The sequence below is a fragment of the Rhinolophus ferrumequinum genome, chromosome 17 (assembly GCF_004115265.2).
Source record: "Rhinolophus ferrumequinum isolate MPI-CBG mRhiFer1 chromosome 17, mRhiFer1_v1.p, whole genome shotgun sequence".
In the NCBI taxonomy this organism is placed as follows: Eukaryota; Metazoa; Chordata; class Mammalia; order Chiroptera; family Rhinolophidae; genus Rhinolophus; species Rhinolophus ferrumequinum.
The window spans coordinates 35,207,514-35,233,833 of record NC_046300.1 but is presented as its reverse complement, the minus strand read 5'-3'; the positions used below and the strand labels follow the sequence as shown (position 1 = coordinate 35,233,833).

General features: G+C 45.7%; 1 protein-coding gene across 2 annotated transcripts in view; it reads right to left on the bottom strand.

The window, feature by feature from the left end:
* EPHB1 (EPH receptor B1) overlaps positions 1-26,320 on the bottom strand; it is a 424,621-nt gene that overhangs the window by 5,799 nt on the left and 392,502 nt on the right. For both annotated transcript variants that reach the window (XM_033133086.1, XM_033133087.1), the window contains 2 exons: positions 7,879-8,028; positions 1,448-1,641 (listed from right to left, as the gene is read on the bottom strand). In XM_033133086.1, coding sequence (XP_032988977.1) covers positions 1,448-1,641; positions 7,879-8,028 — 344 coding nt within the window. The remainder of the gene's footprint in view (positions 1-1,447; positions 1,642-7,878; positions 8,029-26,320) is intronic.

The window sequence follows — 26,320 nt, the reverse complement described above, 5'->3', positions numbered from 1 at the left end:
AATGGAACAGAGCAGCCCACTACCGATCTTCTCTGGCACATTCTTAAAGCAGACACTCAGGCGCCCAATTCCGAAACTAGGTGCTATCTTGACATCTCCTTCACCCTCAGCACCCATGCCCGATCCTCCACCAAGTCATAAAGATTTGGCCTCCAAGATCACTCGAACTCATCCACTTCTCTCCACGCCATTAGCCTTATGTAAGACCCTATCTTCTTTATCAGGATTCCTGTAATGTTCTTCTATCAGTCTTTCTTTATACATGCTTGTTCCCCTCAACCTGAGTCCCACACTGTAGCCTGATGCTCTTTTACAAATGCAGATGTGATCGTGTCGGTAACCCTCAGCCAAACCTGATTCATGTCAAACCCTTCAATGGGTGCTCATTGCTCTGAAAATCAATCCCAGAATTCTTAGCAGGGCCTAAAGGCTTTGAGCGCCTGGTGCCTGCCCACCTCGCCCGCCTCAGCCCCTTCCCAGTCCCCTCACAAACTGCACTTCCAACAGCCTGACCCTGTCCTTCCCGCTCTCGGGCCTCTGCACGTGCTGCACCCTTGGCCTGGAACCCTTGTCTGTCTACTCCCATCTTCTTTCATTCAGTGAATGTATCCTCGCCCTTCAGCTCTCAACGGAAATAACACTCATCAGAGATGACTCCCTGACACCAGACAAGGGTATATGCTCTCCAAACACCACACATTCCCTGCTACAGGGGCTCTCCTGGTCTTAATGTTGTATATCTTTGGGTGGTCATCTGATCAATGTTTGCTGCTCCTAAACTATTCTACACGTCATGAGGGCAGCGACCATGTCTAGATTGTTCATTTTACAGTCCCAGCAGTGGGCACAGGGCTTAGCAAATAAGCACCCAATAAACTTTGGTTGAAAGGATGAATTAATAAATGAGTTCACCCTGCAATGTAGATGACAAATGTACAGCTGACAGGTACTTACAGTTATTCTGTTTATTTACTTATAACAAGTCCAATTTCTTTGTATTTCTTTGTCTCCCAGCAATCAGGGCCTTTGACTTGCTAATAGGTTGTTCAAAGTTCCAAGTCTGCAGCTCCACCTGCCTAGCAGACTGGTGTGGTTAACAGAAAGGGTGTCTTCTGGAAACAGACTGCCCAAAGGGGGGTGCTACATACCAGTCAGATCAGATATGCTCAAATATTAGTGAGCCTACTGCCTGACCCGTCTGAAGCCAACGGGAGGTGGAGACTTAGGTTTCTTAACATCTGTCTACAGCCCATGCTAGATGCGGGGAACATTTTAGAGAGAACCAAGGGAAAAAGGAAGAGTCTTGGGACTTCTTCCATTAGTGGATAAGCTCAGCTACCTCACCCTTGCTCTCAATGGACCAAAAGGCTAGAAGCCTTGCTATTGGCCTTGCCCCTGGCTATGAGACCACCCACACCTCGGAACCACCTTGTTCCAATAAACTCACACAGCGGTGATGGTTGCCACAGTCTTGAGACTTGCCGGGTTCCGGATCATCTTGTCCAGGGTGTTGACAATCTCTGCAAAGCGAGGCCGGCTGTTACGGTCCTTCTGCCAACAGTCCAGCATAAGCTGGTGTAGTGCAGCTGGGCAGTCCATGGGTGGGGGCAGCCGGTAGTCCTGCTCAATGGCATTGATGACCTACAGTGACACACATGGAATAGGTGTGATTGGGTGAGAGGCCCCACCGAGTCATTCACAAATTAGCCTCTGAGGATGGACCCAGGTGCCCTCATTCTGTGCTTCTATACCTCCCACCATAATGGATTTTACAGGTACTTGGCTTTTCTTCCTAGACTGTGGCCTCCTAGAAAGCTGGGAACACATCTTATTGTCCCTTGTGTCCCAAGCACCTGATGCTGGGCATGACACACACTAGAGCTCTGTAATTGTTTATTGAAGAATGAGTTGGTGAAGAGCTTGAGCATCTTCTCTCTTTAAGAGGACATGGACCCAATTCTGCCTTACTGGCAACTGTTGGCACCAGGCAGATGAAACAATGGCACATGGGAAACTTGTAAACCCACTATGTATAATGGACACCCACAAAAGCCTGTGACGGACTTATGCTTTCACTGCTAAGGGGAGAGAAATGAAGGGAAGGAATCAGTGTCTGAGGGAGAGCCTATTGCACGCTAGGATCCTGTGATGCTTCCTACGCATTATTCAAGAGGCAGCAAGAGGAATTGGGCTGAAGATACTTTGGTTAAATAAATTGGTTCAGCACAATGAAAATGGTCAAAATAACAAGATCCAAAATCAATATTTCTAATCAGGTTTTGATAATGTTTAGCAGACTTCGGGGGTAGTTTTGTAAAGATTTTAGGATCGTCAAGTACTTTTGTCTGTTTTTCAGATTGTTGTGTTTTTCACCCTTTACTTCTTAATTTTCAATGCATTTAAATCAATTATGCCTTTTCTGTGCTTTTTGTAATAGCAAAAATAATTGTAAATGGCCCAGTGCAAACATACGAATTGATTATGGTACACCTGTAACACAATGGAAAGCCTGGAATATAATGCAGGCCTTAAAGTGGTGTGGCAAAAATGTACCTATTGAAATGGAAATATACTCACATTGTAACATTAAGCAAAAGAGCAGGCTGCATAACTGCAGGCATGGTATAATCTTGCTTTTATAAAAAACAAAAATCAAAACAAAAAACAGTAATTATACACATGCAGAGAACAGACCTCGGTAGGATGTATACAATGGAGTTAGCGGTGGTTGCCTCTGGGCAGGAAGCAACATGAATGCTCTTTATGTTTTTCTCTTTGCTTGTTAGTTTATTTTCTGTAATTATTAGGCATTGATTTTATATTAAAATAAACAGTTAAAGCTCCTTAAACAACAAAGGAAATAATTTGGAGTTCAGAGAGTTTTAGGTATTTTCGCTTCTGGTTTAAAAAAATGTCAGATTCATTTCAATTGATTATTCGTGTGGTGTTTTTATTCTTTTACTTTGTGAATTAGTCAGAAAGTGAATATTTTTAATCAGTTTATAGTTTTACAAATTCTCTGCACAGTATATAGGATATGAGATGGGGCATGAGATAATGTAATAACCCGAAGTCATTAGGGATAATCAAGGTGTATGATTCCTTCGATTTAATGTGGCAGAAAAACAAACAAGCTTTCAAACCATACCAATACATCACTATATAAAAAACCAGTGACTGGGAACATTCACTTTGGAATGATATGTTGCACCACTGACAAATTTTTCTCTCTGCCAAACTGTTGTCGATCAAATTACCTACTATCCTGTTAGGAGGACATTTTAGCCCCATTTTTTCCCAGGAGGAAATGGAGGCAGAAGCAGTGAAGTGACTTGCTTGAAGGCACACGGCTAATACATGACCGGGCTGGGAGCAAATCACAGGGGTGTCTGATTTTAAGTTCTGAATACCTCGAAGCCCACTTTTCCTAGCCCTCTCTCTGGCTGCCATTGGGGTCTCAGCGTGGAGAACAGTCCTTGGAGCTGTTTGGTGTCCTCATGGCAGGCGACAGGAGTATGGGGCCGAAGCAAACAATCCATGAGGATGAGCAGCCAGGCAGAATGCCCGTCAGTCTGGCTCATAAAGCAGCACCCTTTCCCAGCTCCTTCCAGGCAGCCAGATTGAGGGGACTTGTCACACAAGTCCCTGTCACTGTGGAGACAAGTGGGATTACCCATTCAATGACCCCACCAACTCTTTCTGGGCTCCCTAAGGACAAGCGAGGTGGAACCAGCAGTAGGGGCTAGTGTCAAAATTCAGCTTCTCACAGGGCTAAGGGCCCCCAAGATCTTCCAGTGCAGGGCAGCTCATGTTCCTCTAAACTGCTGGCATCTCTGTTCAAATTATCTGATGTCGGAGCCCAACATACTAATTTTCCCCACTGACAAGCTTCCTCTCCCATCGCCCTTAACGAGGAGCCCTGGAGTGAGGAGGGCCTTTGTGTGGGGACTCAGCTCCATGGGGTGACCAGCTGACCAAGCACTCCTTGCAGAGCTTTGAGAGACTGGGGGACCCGTGCAGGCACCGAATCTTCTGCCTATGAGCTTCAGACTGACTGCAACTTAGCGGCCTGTCCCTTCTCTCCTCTGCAGGCCACCTCACCGGAGTTTTGGGAAGACTGTCCTGGCATTTGTTTTTGTATTTCCTCTGCTGCTGCTGACTTTCTTTTCAAGAGGACATCAGAGAACCACTGCAGGTCCAACCAGGAGAGCAGACGTGTGTGTTGTGCTGGTGAGGGGATGGCACTGTCATTCGAAGCCCAGACCTTGGAGGCCAGGGTTAAATCCTTTCTCCATTTCTTATTAGCTCCAGAAAATTGATAGAGACACTTGACTTACTGCAACTGCACAGATGGGGTTGTTACAAAGATTGAAAAACACAGTGAGGTGATGTATATCGAGCTCAGCACATGTGAGTAATAGAAAGAACCCCTGTATCCCATGGAGGCCATCGTTTCTGCCACGTCTACTCCAGTAAATGTCATCTCTGCAAAGAGGGTTGCTGTTCTGCTGGCCATTGGGAGGTCCAGGAACGTAGTGTTTAAACTCCTTCCGATGCTCATGTCTACAAAATGGGGCTTAACCCCATTTGCCATTTCTTCTAGGTAATTTTGTTACTACTCGAATAAAACTCTGGGAGCATTGATGCTTCTTTTACTAATGAAAAATTTAAAAAAAGGCTTTACCCTCGATCCCAAAGAAAAAATACCTAGGTCATTAATTGATGTGTTTGTAGCACTTATCTACTCAAATCTTTCACCGCAGTGCTACGCCTTTGGGGAATTTTGTTTTCTTTTTAAGGATCTGGGTATTTTCCAATTTTTCTGAGTACAGGTAACTTATAATCAAATTAAAATGTCATTATTTCAAAAAAATAATGATGGTCCCCTAATGGGGCTTTTGGATCATTCTCTGTCATGCCTGCCTTGCTAGTAGGTATGGAAAACAGGGAGGAAGCATGGAGAAGCACCTTCAGTCTGGCCATCGGATGGCTCTCCACACCAGTGACCATGTTTGAATTACGTGGAAAGTATAGCCCAAGGTTGGGGGCACAGGGTGTCCTGCTGAGCAAAATTGAAAATCAGAGTGAGTCCTGAGTTCCTTTCCCTGGTCCATAACAGAATGAGACAAATGGATGTTGAAAAGATTGGAGGTTAGACTGAGATCAGTGTCTAGAGAGAAGGCGAGAGTGAGGGTGCGGGCCGTGAGAGAACTAGTACAGGCAACCGTCACCGGCGCGGGCTGCTGGCTCATTTTGAATGGTCTGCACCAACTCTTTGAGCCATCCTGAAGCAAATGCCCTGAGGCCTAAAGAGACAGGGAGGGGGTGGGGTGAGGGGCTGCCTTGTTCACCTGTACTCAGAGGTGGCAGGCGTGGGGGTTGGGTGGTGACAGTGCATGTCGTCTGACCCAAGTGCCGTGGGCACATGGTAAAGTGACTGGAGCTTCTCTGGGAAATGAGCAGGGCTCTTTCCCATGCCTCGGAGTCATCAGCAGGGGAGCTTCTGATGTCTCCAGACATGCATTTTACCATTAGTGACTTGGGCAGCAGGCAGTACCTGCAGAGTGAAGTGGAGGAGCTCAGAGCAGCAGAGGAACCAGGGCAGAGGGGGTTAAGTTAAGCTCTGATGTTTCAATAAAACAGCAGCTTCTCTCCACAGACACTGCCACTCTCATTATCTCTGTCAATCAGATCCAAGCAGCAGAACTTCCAAGTTCTCTCTCTGGCTGACAAACTCTCTGTACATGTTCAAAGACCTTCCTGGGCTCTGGAAGCCCAATTACCAGCACTCCGACTTGCCTCTACAATTCTCTTTCTTAAAGCCCTTCAATTGTCATCTGTAAAATCTGTTACTGCCACCACCTCGGTGGTTTTTGATGAGTGGGGCTGCAGCTGAGCAGCTGGGAGTCCCTCCTGGCTCTCTTGCAGACCATGTCGTAAGATGCTTTCAGAATGGGCGAAAGTCGCCTTTTACAGAGAGCAGAATTGCACTTGGGACAATGCTTAGGCGCTTTATTTGGAGAAGTACAACAAAATTAGAATAAACTGCTACTTTGCAGATGGTCCTATTCCCTTTGAGGCACAGCTCAAGTGTCAAATATCTAGGAAGACTTTCCTTGCCTCCCCCACTTAAATATCCCCGCAGCCCGATGTATGTGCCACTGGAGTGTAAACCCCCCCAAAATAGAACCAGCAGGCACAATACTTGGTCACAGTTATCATACAATGAGTGTTTGCTGAATAAATGATTTAAACATTCTAGAAGTTTAATATCAGAAATTCCATTTGTTTTTAGCATAGGCGAATGCATTTGCTAAGAATATCTTGAATGTCAAATCTTGCCTGTCAGACAGTTTCATAATCCATTCTATGTGTGCTGAATTGTTCTTAATCAGATTAAAGTCTCTGGGCAGGACAAAATGGGTCTGCTTTTTTTCTGGCTAACATTTATTATTCATCTAGCTGATGGTATGGACGAAACCGGGGTGCAGCTGATTTCATGAAGCAGCCTCGGCATTAATTCCAATGCTTACTGATTCGACATGGTACCGGAGCAGAGGCGAGGCATGAATAATCATAGATAACAGAGGACCCAGATGCCACACATGGTTGGCATTGGGACCTGGTTAAGGATGCAGCCATTTTGCCTGCTCTGGGCTGAAGCCACCCTACCCATGGGAGCAAAGAACATTGTCATAGCAGCATACAGATCCTCTTTTATCTCATTGGAATATGTTTTCTGGGCTCCCAGGTCACTCTCCATCTTCTGAGCCACTGGCATGGCTCTACACTTCTGGCTGGATACAGGGCTGGCTGAGGGCAGACTTCTTAAGGTTACCAGACCTCAGAGCTCACCCAAGCATGGAGGTGCTGGCAGTGGTGCTGGTTGCCTCATCTAGATATCTGGATCGAGGATAGCCCTGCCTCTTGTTGCTTGTAAGTTAGGAAAGATAGTAACTGCCCCACAAGGTGATGGGAAAAGCAAGCAGAGAACAGAGTTATGCAGGCTTTGCAAACAGTAATCCTCTTAGCTCCAAGGGGAACATACATATGCATTCAAAATACACAGGAGACATGGTCCTGGGTAATAGCCCAGGGTCTAAGGCAGATAGAAATCCAGATAGGACTTTTGATTGGGGCTTTATCAAAGAAAATCATCCTTAAAAGGCTTCCAACCTTTTAGTAATTATGGAGCAAAAAGTCCCATCAGGAACACCCCCAAAATGCCTCTACTTCAAGCATCTCAAATGACCTTTCCCCTTCCTTTCCCACCCTTGTTCCTTGAGGGCAGCCTGGAGGGGTGTTGACGACCTTCACTGGGACAGGGTCCCACTCCTGTGGCCCGTCTGAATCTGACCAGCTTTGGGAAGCTTGCTCAGCTCCTCCTTAGCTAATTGGCTCCTAGAAGAGTGAATTCTTAAGAAAGAAGGGCCCTTTACAATTTAAAGCTGACAGGTGCGAGTGCCAGCGGCAGAGCAGGTCTGGAAGCAGGCCTTACCCAGTGCTGCTTCCCTTCTATCATGCATGGTGAAGGAGAATGCACAGGCTGGGTTTTTGAGGCAGGGCAGAATTTCCTGCTTTGTTTTGGGCCTGATCTATTTATGGTTCACAGCCATTTAGGACCAGCCCACTGCCTTCTGGGTTGGCCTGGGTACCTTTACAGGGTTTGGTGTCCTTGGGACTGTCACATCTCTATGCTGGGCTCTTTGATTAATTCAAACATTGGTGCCAAGGGGGGTCTCTGGATCCCCTGCCCTGGACAACTCAAGTTCAGGGTATGAGGCCCTGAGCTGAGAACAGTTAGGAGGGCTTGGCCTGCCACGCCTGTGGGATCCCTTGGATGGGGGTGTGTGGCAACCAGGTGCTGCTGACACTCACATCTTGGTTGGACATATCCCAGTAGGGTCTCTCTCCAAATGACATGACTTCCCACATGACAATCCCGTAGCTCCAGACGTCGCTGGCAGATGTGAACTTGCGGTAGGCGATGGCCTCTGGAGCCGTCCATCTCACGGGGATCTTCCCTCCCTGGAAGAAGGAAAAGACTGGTCAGCCCGACTGTCAAGTTTCTAGTTGAAGGCAGGTGAAAATAAACTTGGCACACACGCCTTTCCACTCTCCTGCTCCCATGTCTCATGAATCAGGACAGCTAGGATAGTCCGTGCCCCACGAGCAGGCCTCCATTACTGCACTTAAGTTGCTCAAGAAGGATCGGTGTGTCCTGTGCTGGTCTCACCACAAGCGAAGTGATGGCAGCTACAGAAGCTTCATTTGCCCCCTCGCCCCAATCCCCTGCATACTGCTGCTAATGTCCCTGTTGAGTGGGAAGGGAGTGTAACTGTCATGAACGTACTACAACATAAAATTCCATGCTGTGTAAGATAGGCTACATGAGCTTCGTGTTGCACATATGGCTGTCTTTTTTCCATAGCATTGTAAAAGTCACAGCATTTGGGTCAGGAGGAAGCAAAACAAACCAAAAAAAGGAAGAAAGTGATGAGCAGTGCTTTCTGGGGGAACCCCTACCACAAGCACACACAGTGCTGCCCCCTGCCCCATTTTCCTTGTGCCCCATCTCTGGGAAGATTGCCTCACTCTGCAGCCTGCTGACAACCCTGGGCTGAGGTCTCTGCGGACACTGGCTGACCTCCCTTCTCCACTGTGGAGGTCGATGTCTGGAGGCGGGAGATACAGTTTTCTAAGGGTTGCTCTTCTTCTTGCTCTGCAACCCCACCCTGGAAATTTCCAACTTGGCCCTCAGTTTGTCTGCCAGATCTTGGCCTGTGTTATTTACCTAAGGGATGGTACCCATCCATTCATTCATTCACCCTGTCAACAAATAGGCAATGAGCTCTGCTTTGTGACAGCTTCTTTCTGAGGAGCTGGTGTCCTAGAGATGTGCTGGCCAGGGGTCCTGTCCTCAGGCTGCACAAGGAGTGGGGTGGCAGACGAGAAAACAGAAACTGAAAATGTATTGTTAACAAGATGGAAAGTGATGAGGGCGAGGCCCAGGGGATTCAGGGTGTTCTGAGAACCAGAGGAGAATCCCTGACACAGGACGGGGGTAGGAAAGGTGGCCAGGAGCAGTCAGTGGGGTAGCTAGAGCCTTTGGTCTGGTGTGGCTACCACGACTACTCCTTTCCACCTGTGTGACGAGGGCAATTTACCTAACCTCTTTGTGCCTCGGTTTCTCAAAGTGGGAGTAATGATCGCAACTACATATTCAGGTTGTTGTAAGGATTAAGTGGGTTACTATCCATACAATGTTTGGGACAGGGCCTGGTGTAGAGGGCAAGCATGGTTCGCATGCTAACTATGACCTCATTTTGCTCAGTCCTGGAGGACTAGTAGAAGTTAATTAGGCAAAGTGACGAGAGGAGGGAAGTCCGGGCAGAGAAGCATGTGCAGGTGCTGGGGGTGAGGGAGAGGATGGTAACTACCCGCAATCCAGGATGGCTGAAGCACGGCTTCTGAAGGGGAAGTAAAGGGAGTGAGCAGAGGGCAGGGTTCACTGTATGGGACACTGATGTCACTTATAGGGGTAAAGTGGGGGCACTCACCAAGGTTACCCTCCAAAAACTCATCATCCTTTAGTACAAATATGCTCCTTATTTTCAATTTTTTCATGCAAACCCCAGGATCTCACTCTCATGGCCTTTTTGTGATGACTGGACTCTGCCTCCATAATACATGGAACCTGCAGCTGCCTCACTCTTCTCATCAGCCTCGTGCCTTGGCTGAAGGCGGCTATTTTTATACTGACCATTCTCACGATCTGTTCAAATCACTAGAGACACATGTTGAACTTTAGCAAAAATACCTTAAACATGTATAAGTGGTTAATCTGAGCACCAGTGAGAAAGGAGCAAACTGCAAAGTATATTTTTATCTGGTCTCCTACCAGGGCCGGGGAGGTAGAAAGGTGATCCCCTAGACCTCCCAGCACACGTCCAGCTTTCTGCAAAGACGTTCGGATTTCCCCTGAGGAGGATGGCAGGCTTTTGTGGTGGGACATGTCCTCAGCTCAAACACCAGCAACTAGGAAGTGATGAACGCCTGGAGGGCAGGCTTGAGCTGCTGAGCAACAGGACACTCTGTTCCCAACCTCCCACCCACCCCGACAGGAATGAATATACTGGTGATATCTACATGGCACCCGTGGCTGGGGACAACCAGTGGAAAATACATCCAGTGAAGCAAGAGCTATCAAAGAACTGGAGTCCAGGGTCCACTAACTAAGGAGCACAATGCTGTATGTCTCTGTGGGGACAGAGTCCCAGAGAGCAGTTTCCAGGCTCTCGGCCTCACGTGGAAAGGTGCTGGCTCAGGTAGTAGATGGTCGTCAGCTGTGACTAGTTGGTCATCAGCTGTTACCAGTTAGCCCTTAGCCACTGATATAACTGCTGTGGCTATGTTGGTTGATTCGTTGGTTGATTCGTTGGTTGGTTGGTTGGTTGGTTGGTTGGTTGGTTGGTTGGTTGGTTGGCAGAGAAGAGAACAGTGACTCGCGGATTGTGTGGTTCCTGCTTCCTGCTTCCTGTGTCTCCAACCCAGCCACCAGCAAGAATATAGTGGTGTGACTCCCCTATCTATGGCTCCGTAGATGTTCCTTTTTGGCCTCACCATGTCCTGTGTTCTGGTGCGGGAAGTGGGAGCTGAGACCCTGCATGACAGTCACCATTAGGGGAGGGGTGTAGCCACACCTGGAGAAGGTCTGGCCCAAAGGAGAGGAGGAGACGGGTTTCTGCTGTCTCATCCTACCTGGGTTAAGTGAGGTGGGAGAGGGCAGGAATTTAATTAGTGTGACTTTGTGTGTGTGTGTGTGTGTGTGTGTGTGTGAGCGAGAGAGAGAGAGAGAGAGAGAGAGAGAGAGAGAGAGAGAGAGAGAGAGAGATTGAATGAGACTCTGTGTGAATGAGAACTTATCAATATGTGGGTGAGCGAGTGAGAGTCAGACAGAGAAAACTTGGCCGGCCCTGCAGGTCTGTGAGTAAAAGAGAGTTAGGGTTTATCTTGTGTGTGTATGTTTGTGTCAGAGAGGGGAGGAGGGTAGATGAAAGTATGGTTCTTCTGAATTTCAAAGAGGCGATTTGGGAGTCTGAAGGTGTCCTCTCTGCCAAGTCTGGAGCAGACCCCAGGGGCTGCCAGTGACAGCTGTTGAGCTGCTCCCTCTTGCATGTAAAGCGGCCATGCCAGGCCTGCTGGCAAGGCTCCTCAGCCCTCCTGCCACCTTGTGCTGCTGGGCCTCACTGAACACGGAGTTTGGCCTGTCACTGCCATACCCCCATCCCAGCAGGTGGCAGAGCCTTCAGGAAGAGCCGCCCTGGACAGGCAGGTGACAGCTCGTCATGCTAAGAGAGTAGGGGATGCTGAACTCAGGCAGAACAAAAGGAAGGCCAAAGTCAGGGGAGCACAGGGATGGATGCCTTCTTTCCTGGGAATTGTAAACTTTCCTCCCAGCTTTCAAACATCAGACGATCAGGATCGGCGTTGCCTTCTGATGCTCAGAGGTTATTACGGTGATGAGTATTTAGCTTGTCTTCAATTGTGTGGAAGGATTTCTGTTAATTTAGACGACAGTGACCAGCCCAATGGAAGGGACTAGAAGTAAAGGAAGAGGGATGGTGTTGCAGCAGGCAGGGTTTCTGCTGGCAAGGATGGCCCTCCTGCTGGAAGAGATGTCTGGATCAGAAGGCCTACGGCCAACACATGCATTTGACTTCAAAGTGCTCTAAGAGCGCCTGGCCCTCACCTGTGTCGGCAGGAGGAAAGGGCATCGAGGGGTGGTTTGCTCTGTTGGATGGGAAGGAAGAAGAGGGAAGAATTCTTGGGTGGGGGCTGAGGAACAGATGAGGCTCACCGGGAAGGAACCTGCATGTACGTGGGCAAAGAGGAGCTGAGCGTGGTCCCCTGAACAGGGTTTCTCCAAGCACTAGATGCCTTGCTTCCCCTAAGATGCTGAGGGGACTACACAGTCTGCAGGACCAGGTTTCCCCAGAGCTGTGGCAGGGGGGTGGCACTGTTGGGGCATGGAGGCGGGAGAAAGGCAGAGGAGAGGGCTCTGAGCCCCAGATGACTTCATACACCGACCTTCCACATGCAGCTTGGCATCGAATGATTATGCTGCCAAGAAATTCTTCAAAAGTTTGAAATCCACTGCTTTAGAATAATCATGCCTTAACTTAAGACAAACTATAAAGATTGTGTGTGTTTGATGAACATACAGAATATACCTGGCAGCAGATTAATCGTAATGCAGCCATCTTCAGGGTCTCCTGCTGATAATCCACACCTGCATCTGCCAGCAGGTGTGATAACGACAGGTAGAAGTTCTACGTGGAGGTAGTTTAGTACGTCAGCCTCAGCCAGCCTGCAGCGAGCATCTGTTTAGCACCCACTCTGCCCAGCACAGTGCTGGGCATGTGGCAATGATGAGACTGTCAAGACGGACAATGATGAGACATGTCCCTAATGCCATCAAGCCAGCTCACGGTCTTGCCACAGTGAGATCACATAGTCATGGTTCATACCTTTAGTTCTAGAACCCACCCAATCATGGAGCTTTCCAGGCCAAAGTCTCAGCATAGGGTTAGTTCCCCTTGCTAGTTACTTATCCTAGAGCTGTCCATAGGGGTAACACTTCTGTGAGTCCAGGCATTGCTATAGCACTCTTCTCTGCCATCTTGCGTGAGATGAAGTCTCAGCGGGGATATAACATGAATCCAGACATCTATCAATATTGAGTATGGTGACCATGGACGTGTTAATCAAATATTGAAATCCCGCTACATGAGGAATCCCTTGGAAGTGACAGCATCATGCAATGGCTCTGAATTTCATAATGCCCTGGTTCTAATAGGTTCATAATATATATATAAAACATTGGGGTTTTGTGACGATCCAACATGGTAGATATGTAAACCACCCAGTATATTAATGTTGCTATTGAATACAAATGTATGTATTAGATTATGTACCCCAAAAAGATATGTTCATGTTCTAACCTCCTGTGCCAGGGAATGTAACCTTATTTGAAAATTTGGACTTTGAAGATATAACCAAAGGAGAGGAGATCATACCGGATTAGGGTGGGCCCTAAATCCAACGACTGGTGTCTACATAAGAAGGCCACGTGAAGAGAGAGACACATAGTAGAGAATAACATGAAGACAGAAACAGAGATTGCAATGATGCAGTTATAAGACACGGAACTCCAAGGATTGACAACCACCACCAGCAACAAGGCGCGAGGCACAGAACAGATTTTTCCTGAGAGCCTCAGGAGGAAGCATCACCCAGCCAACACCATGATTTTGGATTTCTAGCCCCCAGAACTGTGAGAGAATAAATTCCTGTTGTTTAAAGCCACCCAGTTTGTAGCACTTTGTTCTAGCAGCCACAGGAAATGAATACATTGAATATATACAATTTTATCAGGCACTGGTTTAAAAATACTGCTGTGAAATTCCCAGCTGGCAGATCCACCATGAACTACTATTAGGGGACAGTGGGATTCCGAAGTGAGGCTTAACGTTTAGGTTGGAGCCCAACAGATAAACCACAGAGGTCTCTGTGATCTTCCTTAGCACTGTTGACCAGACCCGGCCAGTCTGCACCGTGAAGGACTGCCTTTTGCCACGCAGTGTGAGTGCTGTGGGGTGAGCACTGGAGAGGCAGCCATGGCACTGCCACAGATGTGGCAATGAGGACAACAGTCAGAAGGCAGCTCTGATGATGACCTGGAACCACCACTGCTAATCCTACTCACTGGGGAGGCACGACGTGTTTGAGGGAAAATTCACCCTCACCCTGCCATCCGTGTCCCACCCCCACGGCCACTCCAAGGCTCCGTAGCTGGAGGCAGTGTCCACACCCCTGGGCAAACCCAGAAAGCCCAGCCTGGTGGTTCTCAAGCTGGGCTGCCCGTTGGAATCACTCTGGGGAAGTGAATTTATTCAGACTCTCTGGGAGTGGTGCTCAAGCATTGGTAGGTTTCAACATGCGTCAGGTAATTCGGGTAGTGTGTAGCCATTAGTCATGACCGCTGGCCAGGAGCGGGGGTTTTCAGGTTTGAGTGTGCCTCAGCATCTCTCAGACGGCTGGTGAAAACGCACATCACGGTGCTAGAACCCAGACTTTTGAACTTACTCGTTCTAGGATAGGGTTTGAGAATTGACATTTCTAACAAATTCCCAACATGGGTCCCACACATCGAGAACAAGTGGCATAGATCCACCCAGCAAAAGTTACGAATTGAGTGAGGTCTCATCTTGAATACAAACTCTGATTATTAGTAGTGTCTGGGTTGAGAAGGATGCTGAAGCTTCATCTGGGCTCAACAAAGAAGAGTGCCATGACTGAAAAGCAATATCTGCCCAGAGTGAGGGAAGGGGTGGTGGTATATATGGTAAATATTTGAGAATATTGCACTAAACCTTAAAAGATCTAAAAATGGGGGGGGGGGGAGAAGGAGGAAGGCAGTGACCTGGCTTTATCAAAAGTTTCTGCCAAGTTTATTTGTGGCCCAAGGGAAATGGAGGGTGAATTGAAGTTCACATTGCATAGCAAGCGTCGCTCTGGATGCTGTTGGACTCTCTGACTCTCCCCTTGGAGCAGTGACCATCCTGACTGTGCTGTTGGCCAGCCTTGGAGAGGCATCTGCCTACGAGAGGGGCTCTGCTCTGCCCTTTGTAGACAGTTCAGACATAGATGGCCCTGCCTGCCCTCAGGGTACTTCCACGGGACAAACCCTCCTCCTGTTCCTCAGTCATGGTCCACTGCCCCGGACTGAGAAGGTTAATGTGGCTCTCAGTGATAAATTAAGAAGGTATGTTAGAATGAATGTCTCTATCTAAAAGCATTCTGAAAGTACACTGACCCATTTTCCCCAACCAAATCAGCAAAGTGATTTTTCCAGATAAGACCCATATCAGCCAAGAAGGGAAAGAAGTTTCTGCCTAAAAGGTTATCTTTCTCTGAATGTTACTAGCTTCTAACAGCCAGTGGAAATGGCTTCTGGCTGCCGAATCACAACTGAGTCTATATAATAAAGAGGCTGCTCCTAGTTCCCCAGGATGCCATGAATTTGCATGAAAACAGTCTCTCCATCTTCTGAGAGAGTTCATCTGGCCCTGCTGCTTATTTCTTTCCAGAAGCCACAATCTTGATGGTGACACTGTTATTTATTACCATGTGAAGGATTATAATGCAACATACAGAGAATTAGAACTTTAGGTGGTAAATAGGCTGCAGGAACAGGTGAGCTTTTGGAGAGGACGGTCTTATTTGTCATGCAAATGGCACACATAACAGGGAAAAGGGCTGGGAGAGATGACAGCCCCAAAAGAGGCACTGCATTGGCTGCAGACAAAATTGTTTCTAAATAGAATGTTTTTCAAAGCTTTTCTTGAAGCATTAGCTGCTCCTCCAAAACGAATGACACAATGTATTTTGTACTAGTAATAAAATATGTGATTTGAATAACTACAAATGGAGAGATTTACAGTCGGTGGGGTCCTTGCTGCCTCTCTCCTGAGCTTTGTGAGCGCTGAAACCCTTCTGTGAGATGCTGGCAAAGGTAATTGCAGCCCAAACATCATTTTCCAGCAGCTAGAGAAAGGCCTATTTGGACATAAATTAACTAAAAATATGCGGATGGTAGTGTGTGTTTCATGTGTGAAGAACAGAAAGGCCACTTGGTGACGTTTCCCAGCTGGGGAAAAAAAACAAAACAAAAATCCTCTTCAACCAAACAGATGTTTCTCTGCACTACATTGCTGGGGCCAACAGCTGTCTTTTATTACTCACCCCCAAAATAGCCCCTGATAACTGAGGTGTGAGTATTATTATTATTATTTTATTATTATTTTCGCACAGCACTTCTTGAGTTTATAATTAAAAAGAAAGGTTGGAGAGACAAGGGCTACATAATTCACTGACTGCCTTCATTCATTTGACAAGCAGGCTGTGGTGACTCTCTGTGCCAGACCAGGGTGAGTGGAGGGAAAGGAGCAATACCGCTTCTGCCCTGAGGGAGGCACTCTCCAGTGAATACCACAGTGAATCAGCTTGGTGACGACGCAGGCTTGGCCTCTCCGTGTGCGATCCCGGAAGCCTGGGCCTCACCATCGATCAGTCCTCCTGAAAAGTCTGCCCCTGGGGAGAGTGGTTGGATGAACTGGCCCAATGGGCTTTAGAGTCTCTGCACTTTCCCGTCCCAGATATTGGACCGCTGGTAACCCTCAGAGGGAGCCAGTACCCATCAAGGAGCGGTGGGCAAGGATATGTCTGCTCTGCTGCTTTATTCCATTGTCCTCACTGAGCTGACTTAGGCCTTCAGCTGTTTTTTTCCCTCCTCTTCACACGATGTAAACCTCTGACAGACTGCCGTTGGCAACCCATTTTAATAGATATAGTAGGTATATTCCTTGCTCACAGTGTAACTTTGGGTGCCTTACCAATGCCCACTAGCCACACGATTCTCTCTTCCTGTCCCCACCCTCCAACAGCTATTTAAGAATAATCAGTCATATTAAATAGCTTAAGCTCACTGGCCTCCTGAACTACACACCTTTCTTGGCACGGTTTCTCCCTCAAACAATTCCAGCAGTTATAACCAAGTCACTTAAACACTGTCTTACCGTTTCCACCTGCCAATAGGGATAATAATGCTTAATTATCTCAGAGGGGTGGATGAGGAGCTGTTAGTAATGCTGCAGGAGCTCGAGATGTGAGAACGAAGCTACTCCACCTGCCTCCCGATGTGAGCCCTGTTCTCTGGGCACCTGTCTGCCTCTGGTGGCAGTGAGGGATGGCCAGGGACGGGAAGAGCCAGCCCCAAGGGAGGCCAGCTCCTTCCTGTACCTTCCCCATAAGTTACCAGGTATTCTAGGCTCATTGTACAGAAACTGGGAGCTGGGAAGGAGGAGAGTGGCCGTGGGTCCACATCGTATAAAAGATAAAGGGGGCACTTGAAACCAAGCTCCTTCCATTCCAAATCCTGTTCTGTCTTTTCCTCATAGTGGATAACAGGAAAGAAGAAGGAAACATAAACGAAGTGTGTCCCTGTGTATGGAGGGCAGGTGGCATCTTTTCTCTCCCAAAGGAGAAATAGAAGGCGTGGCTTCTGTTCTATTTTCACAGAACCTGGGGGCGCAACGCTCTCAGGCAAGGGTTCCATCCCACCTGTGCCATCACCACCCCCAGATTGTACAAGTCCCAGTGAGCTTTGGGGTACAAAAGACCATGCGAGTATATGTACTTTTGATGTTTGAAGAACACCTGTTGTGAAATAAGAATATTAAGGTAGTAAGATAAGACTATTAAGAATGTCAAAGTGAAATGAGAAAAAAATTCATTGCTTGCTTTTTAAAATAAATCATCAATAAGCAGAGTGCACAGACTGGGAGTAAGTTAAGAAGACTGATGGTAGCGTGTGTGTGTGTGTGTGTGTGTGTGTGTGTGTGTGTGTGGAGGGGAATGAGGACATGGGGAAATCTCACACACTGTGGCAGGAGTATAAATTGGCCAAAGGTTTTATAAAATAAATTTCTTCTACCAAAATTTAAAATATGCAACTCTTAATATGACCACGAGGGGCAGATGAACATCTGTGCCTCCAGATGTGATACCCTGAGAAGGACACACCATCACTTATGTAATGTACAATGCATAACCTCGGTCTAATCATGAGGGGAGATCAGACAACCCCCAACTGAGAAAGTTTCTATTAAAAAGGGGGGGGGCAGTATTCTTAAAAATTATCAATATCATAATAAAAAAAGAAAGGCTGTGAAAATGTTCCCAATTAAAAAACACTAAAATGACTTGACAACAGAATGCAATATTTGATCCTAGACCAGATCCTGTACTAGAAGGAAAACGTGCTGAAAAGGTCATTTTGGGGTCAATTAACAAAATTAGAATACAGACAGAAGATTAAAGTATTTTATCCATGTTAAATTACTGAAGTTGATAACTATACTGTAGTTATAAGAGAATATATTATGGCCATAGTGTGATGAGTGGGACTGGTGACAACAGTCACTAAGAGCCACAGGAAAAGAGTCACGACCGGGGTTGGGAGAGCAGATACTGATGGTCTCTTCCTCCTGCTGTGGAGAACCCAGCTGCTGTGGGACAACCATATTGCTCCCTGGGAACAGGGGCTCCTGCTCCATTCTACATCAACTGGTCTCTTCCTTGGTATCTCAGGTCTCCAGGAACATGTTTGTCATTCATTCATTGATTTCTTATTCACTCCACGAACAGGGACTGAGCAGAAGACAAAAGCGCAGGGATACTGTGATAAAAGAGGAAGCCAAGCCAGCAGCTGAGAGAGAAGACTGCAGGGCTGGGTAAGAACACGAGGAGGGTGGTAGAGGCTTTGAAGAGAATCCGAGCAGTCTTGAGGAGGGCACTGATGTGACACTGATACAGGAGGTAAGAGCAGTGCTGAGAACAAGTGGAGGCAGGGACATCACCGAGCTGCCTGTGCTTGTTCCCAATCTCTCATTCTTTTGGCCTTGGATTCTGTTGGCCTGCTGGTCCTGTGCTACAGAACCCTTGTTTGGGGTGTGCGGGGAGACACAACGGTTTACACGTTAGCCAATGCTGCTTGCATCTTATCTGCTCTTTTCCCTTGACTGATCTATTTTCTGATCTACCTTAGGATTTATACTACATTTCTCCATTTCTTAGAAAACCAACTCCTAGAGTTACTTATACATCCCAGACCTAATTTTCCCCCAACCTGGTGGGTCTAGACCCCTGGTCTTTGCCTCTCTGCCTGCTTCATTTGGGCGTATGAGAGCCTAGGAATACATTAGCGTATGAGTATCCCAAAAGCAGTCAGGTTCTTTACAGCGGGAAGAAGAAATCCTCAGTTTCTGCTCCTCCAACCCTGGACTTGACTATTTCCCTGTGGCTCTTAGTGGCTGTTATTACCAGTCCCAATTACTAGACTTGGGGCCTTCCTAATCTTGCCACAGCCTTGAAACTCTGCCTAGAGTCGTGGCGCCTCTGTTTCAGAATTTTCTGGAATCGTAAGAGTAATGGTAACATCTCCTGCTGAAGTCCAAAGACTCTTTCTTTTCAGAGGGTTCAGAACCCGTTTTATTTGGAGCTGGTGAACTGTAAGCCCTCCAAAACAACTCCCATTTCTATCAGAACCATAGCTTCCCCAGACCTGGGAACATGTATTCACTGTTTTCTAGGAACCCAGAAGACTTAGGAAATAATCGTCAACCACAAGTCAAGAGAAGCCGTGAGAAGCTCCCAAGATCTTTGGCCTCTGCACATGGAAAGCAGAAGCCTTGCCATCTGGCTTTGTTAATCCTGGAGGTTCTACCACCTATAGGAATGTTTTAATATTTCCTAAGGCCTATAGGATTTTAACCTTTCTGGGTTCTCCAGGGTTATATTTTACTGCCTGTGGCATAGGACGGGTGAGATTAGGACAAGTGAAAGGCAGGGCATCCTAGCTCTGGAACAGAGCAGGCACGAGGGCACAGAAGCGGAAATTAAAAAAATAGCATATTTGTGAGGCGTAGAGGAGCTTGTCTGCTTCCCCTTCATCCTGCCCTCCCTTTCCCTCAAGTAAACCACAGACTGTTTACATCAAACAGTGGACAGAGTGGATAGTGATGGAACAAGATGAGATCTGAAGAGTCATAGCTTAAAACAGGGAATAGCAACCTGGGAACAGGTGAGAATCTTAATGTTTTTGTCCAAAGGTCATTCCAAAACAGCCCAGGCAAAAATCAAAGAGAATGTGATTGTCAGAATGTTATTAGGTTGAGTTTCCAAGCAAAGCACAGAAATAGTTGATTGGGTTATGGAACTACCATCCAAAATATTTTTTTTTTTGTCAATGACAAGTGCTGACATGGTGGCTGGATTTGGAAAACATCATTTTGCAGCCAAGATAATACAGACCGGTTCAGACAAGAATCATCAGTGGATACTCAAACGAGGGGAGCAATTTTGATGAAGAGCAGGGTATTACATGGCCTGTCTTCCCACAGATTGCTTTATAAGTTATCAGAGAAAAAAATGTAATATATACTGTATGAAACTATATATTGGGGAAGTTGGACAAAATCTTGACCAGGTGATCAAAATTAATAACATCAACAAGGGGAAGATGGACATCATGTGTGTTGAGATATGATACCCTAGGAAGGACACAACATCACTTACAGAGGATTACGGCCAAGTAGAATCTGAATATAATTATGAGGAATACCAGAAAAAACCCAAAAGGAGGAATGTTCTAGTAATAAAAAAAAAAAGTGACTGTGTTCTTAAAAAATGTCAAGGTCATAAAAGACAAAGACAGTGGAAATGTTCCATATTGAAGGAGCCCAAAGAGACATGACAACTAAATGTAATACCTAATCCTAGACTGCAGGTCCTGGAAGGAATTCACTTCTAATAGAGAATGGTTTCAACAAAATTAAAAATCATATGCATTTTTAAAACATTTTTATCCAAATTTAAAAAAAAAAGAGTTCTTACAAATCTCTTCAATTGATTAGGTATCTAAAGGAATTCTCCAAATGATGGCATTTCCTTTTGAAGTCGTTCTTACAGAGGCATCAATGAGAAGAGCCCCAGGACATTTCTATCATGACTTCAAATGTAGACAGTAAATAACATGTAATACGGACAATACCCTAGCTTTGGAACTCCTACAATGTAATAAAATTTCCTGGAATCTTCTTTAAAGACTAACACTGGGCAAAGTTTGTAGAGCCCCCTCTAGGGCTGGAAAAAGTATGGTTGGGGACAGAAATATTGACCACATAAAAAATGACCTAGTGTCATCAAATCTGATGGCCTACACTTTTCAAATACTGTACCTGTAGTGGCAAAGTCCTTGTTTGAAAGGAAACCTTGGAAAAAGCTCAATATCTAAAACACAGAAGAGAGGAGAGGCTGTGGTTGAAGCAGGGTGGTGGTCTGGAGCCTGGCTAGGTCTCCTCATCACCTCAGCACGGCCCCTGATCTAATTCTTATTAACTCTAGGACACGGAGAGAAGAGTACTGGCCATATGGATAAAGAGGCATTCTGGAGACTCATATACAAGGGGTGAACCCACATTTTTTGCCTTTCCTTTGATTCACATATATGTTCTAATATGACTGTTTGAATTTTGATCTTATTATTTAAAACCCTAAAAGTTTTCTCTGTCTCAAATAGTTAGGCCTACTAATGGCTCAACTATTTATTATACCTAAATGGAGTGGATGCTTCCTGAGGGTGATTGAATGGACTCCAATTTCCTAATATAGTCACTAAGGCTATAATATATACACATTTCAAAAAAGTCTCATTTCGCAAAATTGCGCAATGAAATAACAGAGGCTATGGGAAAAAATTATAATGGGAGAAGATCATTCAAAATATAACCACAACAATCCTAATAAAAATAGCAGCGCAGGTAAATTACAACCTTCATTTGCACCCGTATATCAGATCTTTTTCAGCCTAAACCCTGAAAGTCCTGTGGGGCATTCACATCTCATAGAGATCAGTTTCTTCAAAATTTAAAATCTGATCCAGAGTATAGACTTCCTTGTCAAAAAAATAAATAAATAAATAAAATTTAACATAGAGGAAAATGTTTTCATAGTTTCCTCATCTTTACTCTCAGCTTCACCAGATAACAGGGTGGAAAATATAGTGGTTTTGGAGACCACTAAATTAGCCACTACCTGCAATAAAGAAAGGCCTTTCTGTACATGTAACATTTTTCTTAAGGTCGTCTCATTATGCTCAGGCTTTCTCTGGAATGGTAAGAAAGCTTGACCCTGACTGCTTCAAAACATAAATATCCTGGGGAAAGATCACATGAGAACCAGAGGACTTCCACGTTAAATAAGCCTCTTTCCCGCATTGACCAGTCATGTATTGAGTGAGTTTGCACTGGAGAAACAGGCACTGCCACAGAACAGGCTGCAGCTCCATTCACATTCTTATGAGGCACCTCAGGGGAAGCAACAGTAAATGGACATTTATCGGGTGTCCACTGGGTGCCAACTTCTCTGCTGGCTACTTACATATTTAGTATCATCCAGTTCTCACAATCATACTGAGAGAGAGATTCTTATCCCCATTTTGCAGATTAAGAAACAGAGGCTCCTGAAGTAAATACCTCATCCAGTTTCATAATGTATGAGTAGCAGAGACAGGGCTTAGATTTTGGTCTCATTGTCATCCAAGTTTGTGTTTTTTACATTGCTTAGATTTTATATTAGGATTCGACCACTTGCATTATTACCTGAAAGGAACTAATATCACTCATTGCTAATTATATTTAGCATGTCATGCATTACTGCAATAGATTTTTCCCCCAAAATCAGGTAAAATGCTTTGTGAAGAGCCAGAATTATTCTATTTCCTCAGCTTTTATAGTAATTTTTATTTGTTTTACATTTTTAAAGCTTTTTCAAAACAATATTTTCCCTTTGATCTGTACAATAATCATTTGATACAGAACAAGTATAATATGTTATCCCCATTCAATAGGTAATGGAACAGAGCCTAAGATAAGTAAGTTACCCCAAGTTAATAACTGGCAGAGACAGGATTCAAACCACGGTTTCTGGCTCAAAATTCAGCCTTGTCCTTATAACTGCTTAGGAAACCACCATCAAAATTACCTAGGGTGAAGTCCTGTGTATTGAATTTGTCATTAGAGCTATTGGACCGAGTTATGCTATATGATTTCAAATGTGATAAAAACACTGAAAAATAAAGGAAGGAAAGAATGAGTTTTGTGTATTTGTTATTGAAGGCAATAATTACTTGTAAGATAATGGGTATTAAAAGCCTATACAAATAAACAACCCAAAAAATTGAATAATGGGTTTTAAATGATGTCTTATTTATTTAGTAAAATAATCTTCTGGTACTGAGAACTATTGTAGAATACTAATCATTATTTTGGATAATAGAACCATAGCATGTGCAATAGGAAAAAGTAATTTAGGAGGAATACAAGCTATCTTAATGTAATATTAAGGGATCAGCCTCCCTCCTACCTACCTCTTTCCCTTTCCTGGCCAAACCTTTGCCCTTCTAATTCTCAGAGTAGAATATCCAACTACAAAACCATTTCGTACCATTTTATTGTGATGTTGGTTTAAAAGCACATGAACTCACACTGCTTGGCAATCTGGGATGGAGTCCCCTGGATTTTCTGCCATCCTCTAGGCTCCCTGGAGTGGGCCAAATTCCTTTGCAAAGAAAAAGTTTTTAAAAAGGACGAGACCTAAAGTCAGAGTGCCCGGATGACTGCTGGCTAAGTCATGGGCCAGCGTCCTGGGCTATGTGCCCCAAACATACACATCTAATAGACGGTAAGTAAGAAAATGTGTGTGGAAAATGCAGGTACCCTGTCCCATCTGGCATGGAGTAGCAAGATGTGAAGCTGCTGGGTCAGCCCTGGGCACAACTGGGCTGTGGCTTTGCATTCTAATAGGAAATTCTCAGATGATTAATGAATAAATGTCAGTCTTGCTCTTGTCACCTGGGTCACCTCCCCTTCTCTCTCCCCACTGCTCAGCTTCTTGGCCACAAGAGAATAAAGGAATGAATGAATACCTGATAGGTCACCTTGAAAAAAAATAGTCATTGCTGACCAAGAAAAAAAAAATACCTTTCTCCAACAAAAGAAAGAGAGCTAGCCATGAGGCGGGGCGAACAGCTTGCAACTCACAAGCTGAATCCATGGCTTTGAACTTTTCTTTATGCTGTTTTCTCTTTTTATCAAACACCCAGATGGCATGTATTCTCTAAGTGAACAATATTAGCAGAAGTCTACGTGGATCTTTTCACTGAGAATCTTCTTTTTCCTGTTTCGTACTCTCTCACTATCTCACAGGGAAAAGGTTTACTTGAATGCTTCTGTGGGAAGATTAAAATAAAATCTTCACCTGTAAAATCTTCCCCACACATTCTTCTTGCAGCTAGAGTATCTGCAGAGTGTTAGCAGCATGACATTTGATCAGCTCTCCTCCTGGTCTTCCCTTCCTCCTCCGCTCTGTTCTTTTTCTCTCTCTTACACCCTGACTCCCTTTCTTTCACTTGTAAACTGTATTGGATGAGTTTCTTGGGTGCCTTCAGAGTTTTAAATTCGATTTTCCCAGAGGAAATATAATATGTTTAGCCTTGATAGTGCTGGTTGAGTTTCTGGGGTCTTTAGAGAATCACTCTTGCTTCTGTGCGCTCTGGGAGGGATGGATGGAAGGGCCTGTTTTCCCTTTCTTGCCGTCTAGAGATTCTCTAGACCCACAGGTCTCTTTTTGTGAGGAGGCTGTATCCCATGAAGCTCCTAAGCCAACCTCTATGAGGTCCTGGAGGCCCTATTAGGCTGGGAACATGGCACGAGCACCTCCACCTCCTGTATCAACTTCTCCAACAATGTACAGGACTCCTGCAGAACTAGAGGGAGATTTGCAAAGACTCCTAGCATCTCAAGGCTGTCAGGCCTTTTGAAAGCCGAGCAGTACCTTTATTTAACCTCCTGTGCTCATAGATCTTTGAAAGCAATGCTCCTGCAAAGATACACTGCCACCCCAGTGAACTCAACAAATCAGGGTTATAAAGTGGTATTTGCTTTGTGTGTGTGTGTATGTGTGTGTGTGTGTGTGTGTGTGTGTTTGTGTGTGTGTGTTAACTTTCCTTAAATCTCATGCAGTCAGGTTCTCCTGAATACGCGGTAAATTCCAGATATGCATCCAGGACCCTCCATGTTGTATCCCACCCTTAATCCTTTATCGTCTGACTACCCACTCATGGCACATCTGTTCAGTGATGGGATGGAGGTGGTCTCTTGGACTCGTGGACTTGTATCAGTCTGCTTGGGCTGCTGTAACACAGCACTATGAACTGGGCGGCTTAAAGCCACAGACATTTACTGTCTCATAGTTCTGGCGGCTGGAAGTCTGAAATCCAGGTGTTGGCAGGATCACTCTCACTCTGAAGCTGGTAGGGGAGGATCCTTCCTTGCCTCTTCTAGTTTCTGGTGTTTGCAGGCACTCTTGCATGTTCCTTGGCTTGCGGATACGTCAATCTAATCTCTGCGTTCATCTTCACAAGGTCCTTTTCTCCCCATGTTCGTCTGCCTAAATTTCCCTTTTCTTATGAGGACACTAGAGATTACTTTTAGGTGACTACTCTCATCTAGTTTGATCTCCCCTTAACTTGATTATAGCTGCAAAGATCCTACTTCCAAATAAGGTCACGTTCACAAGTACGGGGGTTAGGATTTCAAAATATCTTTTGTGGGGAACACAATTCAACGGATGACAGGGCCCTTCCAGGGCTGACACACCATGACTTGATCGGCCTGCACACTTTCTTCCCAACACCAGCCAATCAGCCTGTTCACCTTGTGAGCATACCAAGTGTTTGGTGGCCTTTTTCATTCTGATCAGACTATTACCTCTTTCTGGAACACGCTCAGCCTCTGAGCTCTCATAACCTTATCCATTTACCCACGGCCCAGCCATTCATCCTGTAAACAGTTACTGAGTACCTTTATGTGCCTACTTTTACCACTTAGTTCATACCCAACTCATCTGGCAATCTACCTCATCCCTTTCTCTCACCTCAACCGAAAGCAATCTCTCTTTACTTTCAGCGTATGATTCCAAACTTTTATTTATTAAATATCCAATCAGGAAAATAAGCCTATATCTTAGTGAATGATTTACAGATACTACTGCTAATCAACATTATTACATATAAATAAAGTTTAATTTCCTACTTTAGCAGAGGTCCTTGCCTCTTGCCCGAAATCATTGATCCTCGATTGATTGGTTCGTTGACTTCTTGACCAACTTCCATTGGGACTTCAGTTGAGAAGGTGAAATCTGGCTCGCTACCCGCTGCTAGGAGTACTTCCAACCAGGGGCCTCACAATTCAATCCTCTATTTCTTCACAGCACCCCCCCCCCCCCGTCCCTGTGCACTTGTAACTGGACTCTCATTTCCCGTTCTTCCCCTTCTCCTGTGCCCTGGAGCTCACGGTGGAGCCAAGCTACTATGGACCCACGTGGGCAGCTCACACAGTCCCTACTCTGTGATGCTGACTCACCCTACTTGCCACGTCTCCCCACATCTCCATCTGTGCTTGAGCACAAGCCTCCCCATCACCCTCCTCTCCTCCACGCTTGGTCCTCGCTGAGGAAGCTGGGTCTGTGCCAGCTCTGGCACATGACGCACTGGCTGGACTCTTCCCCTAATTAACTCCTTTCCATCCCCAGGTTTCAGCCCAGATGTTCCTTCTTCAGGGTCCTATGATACATGCTT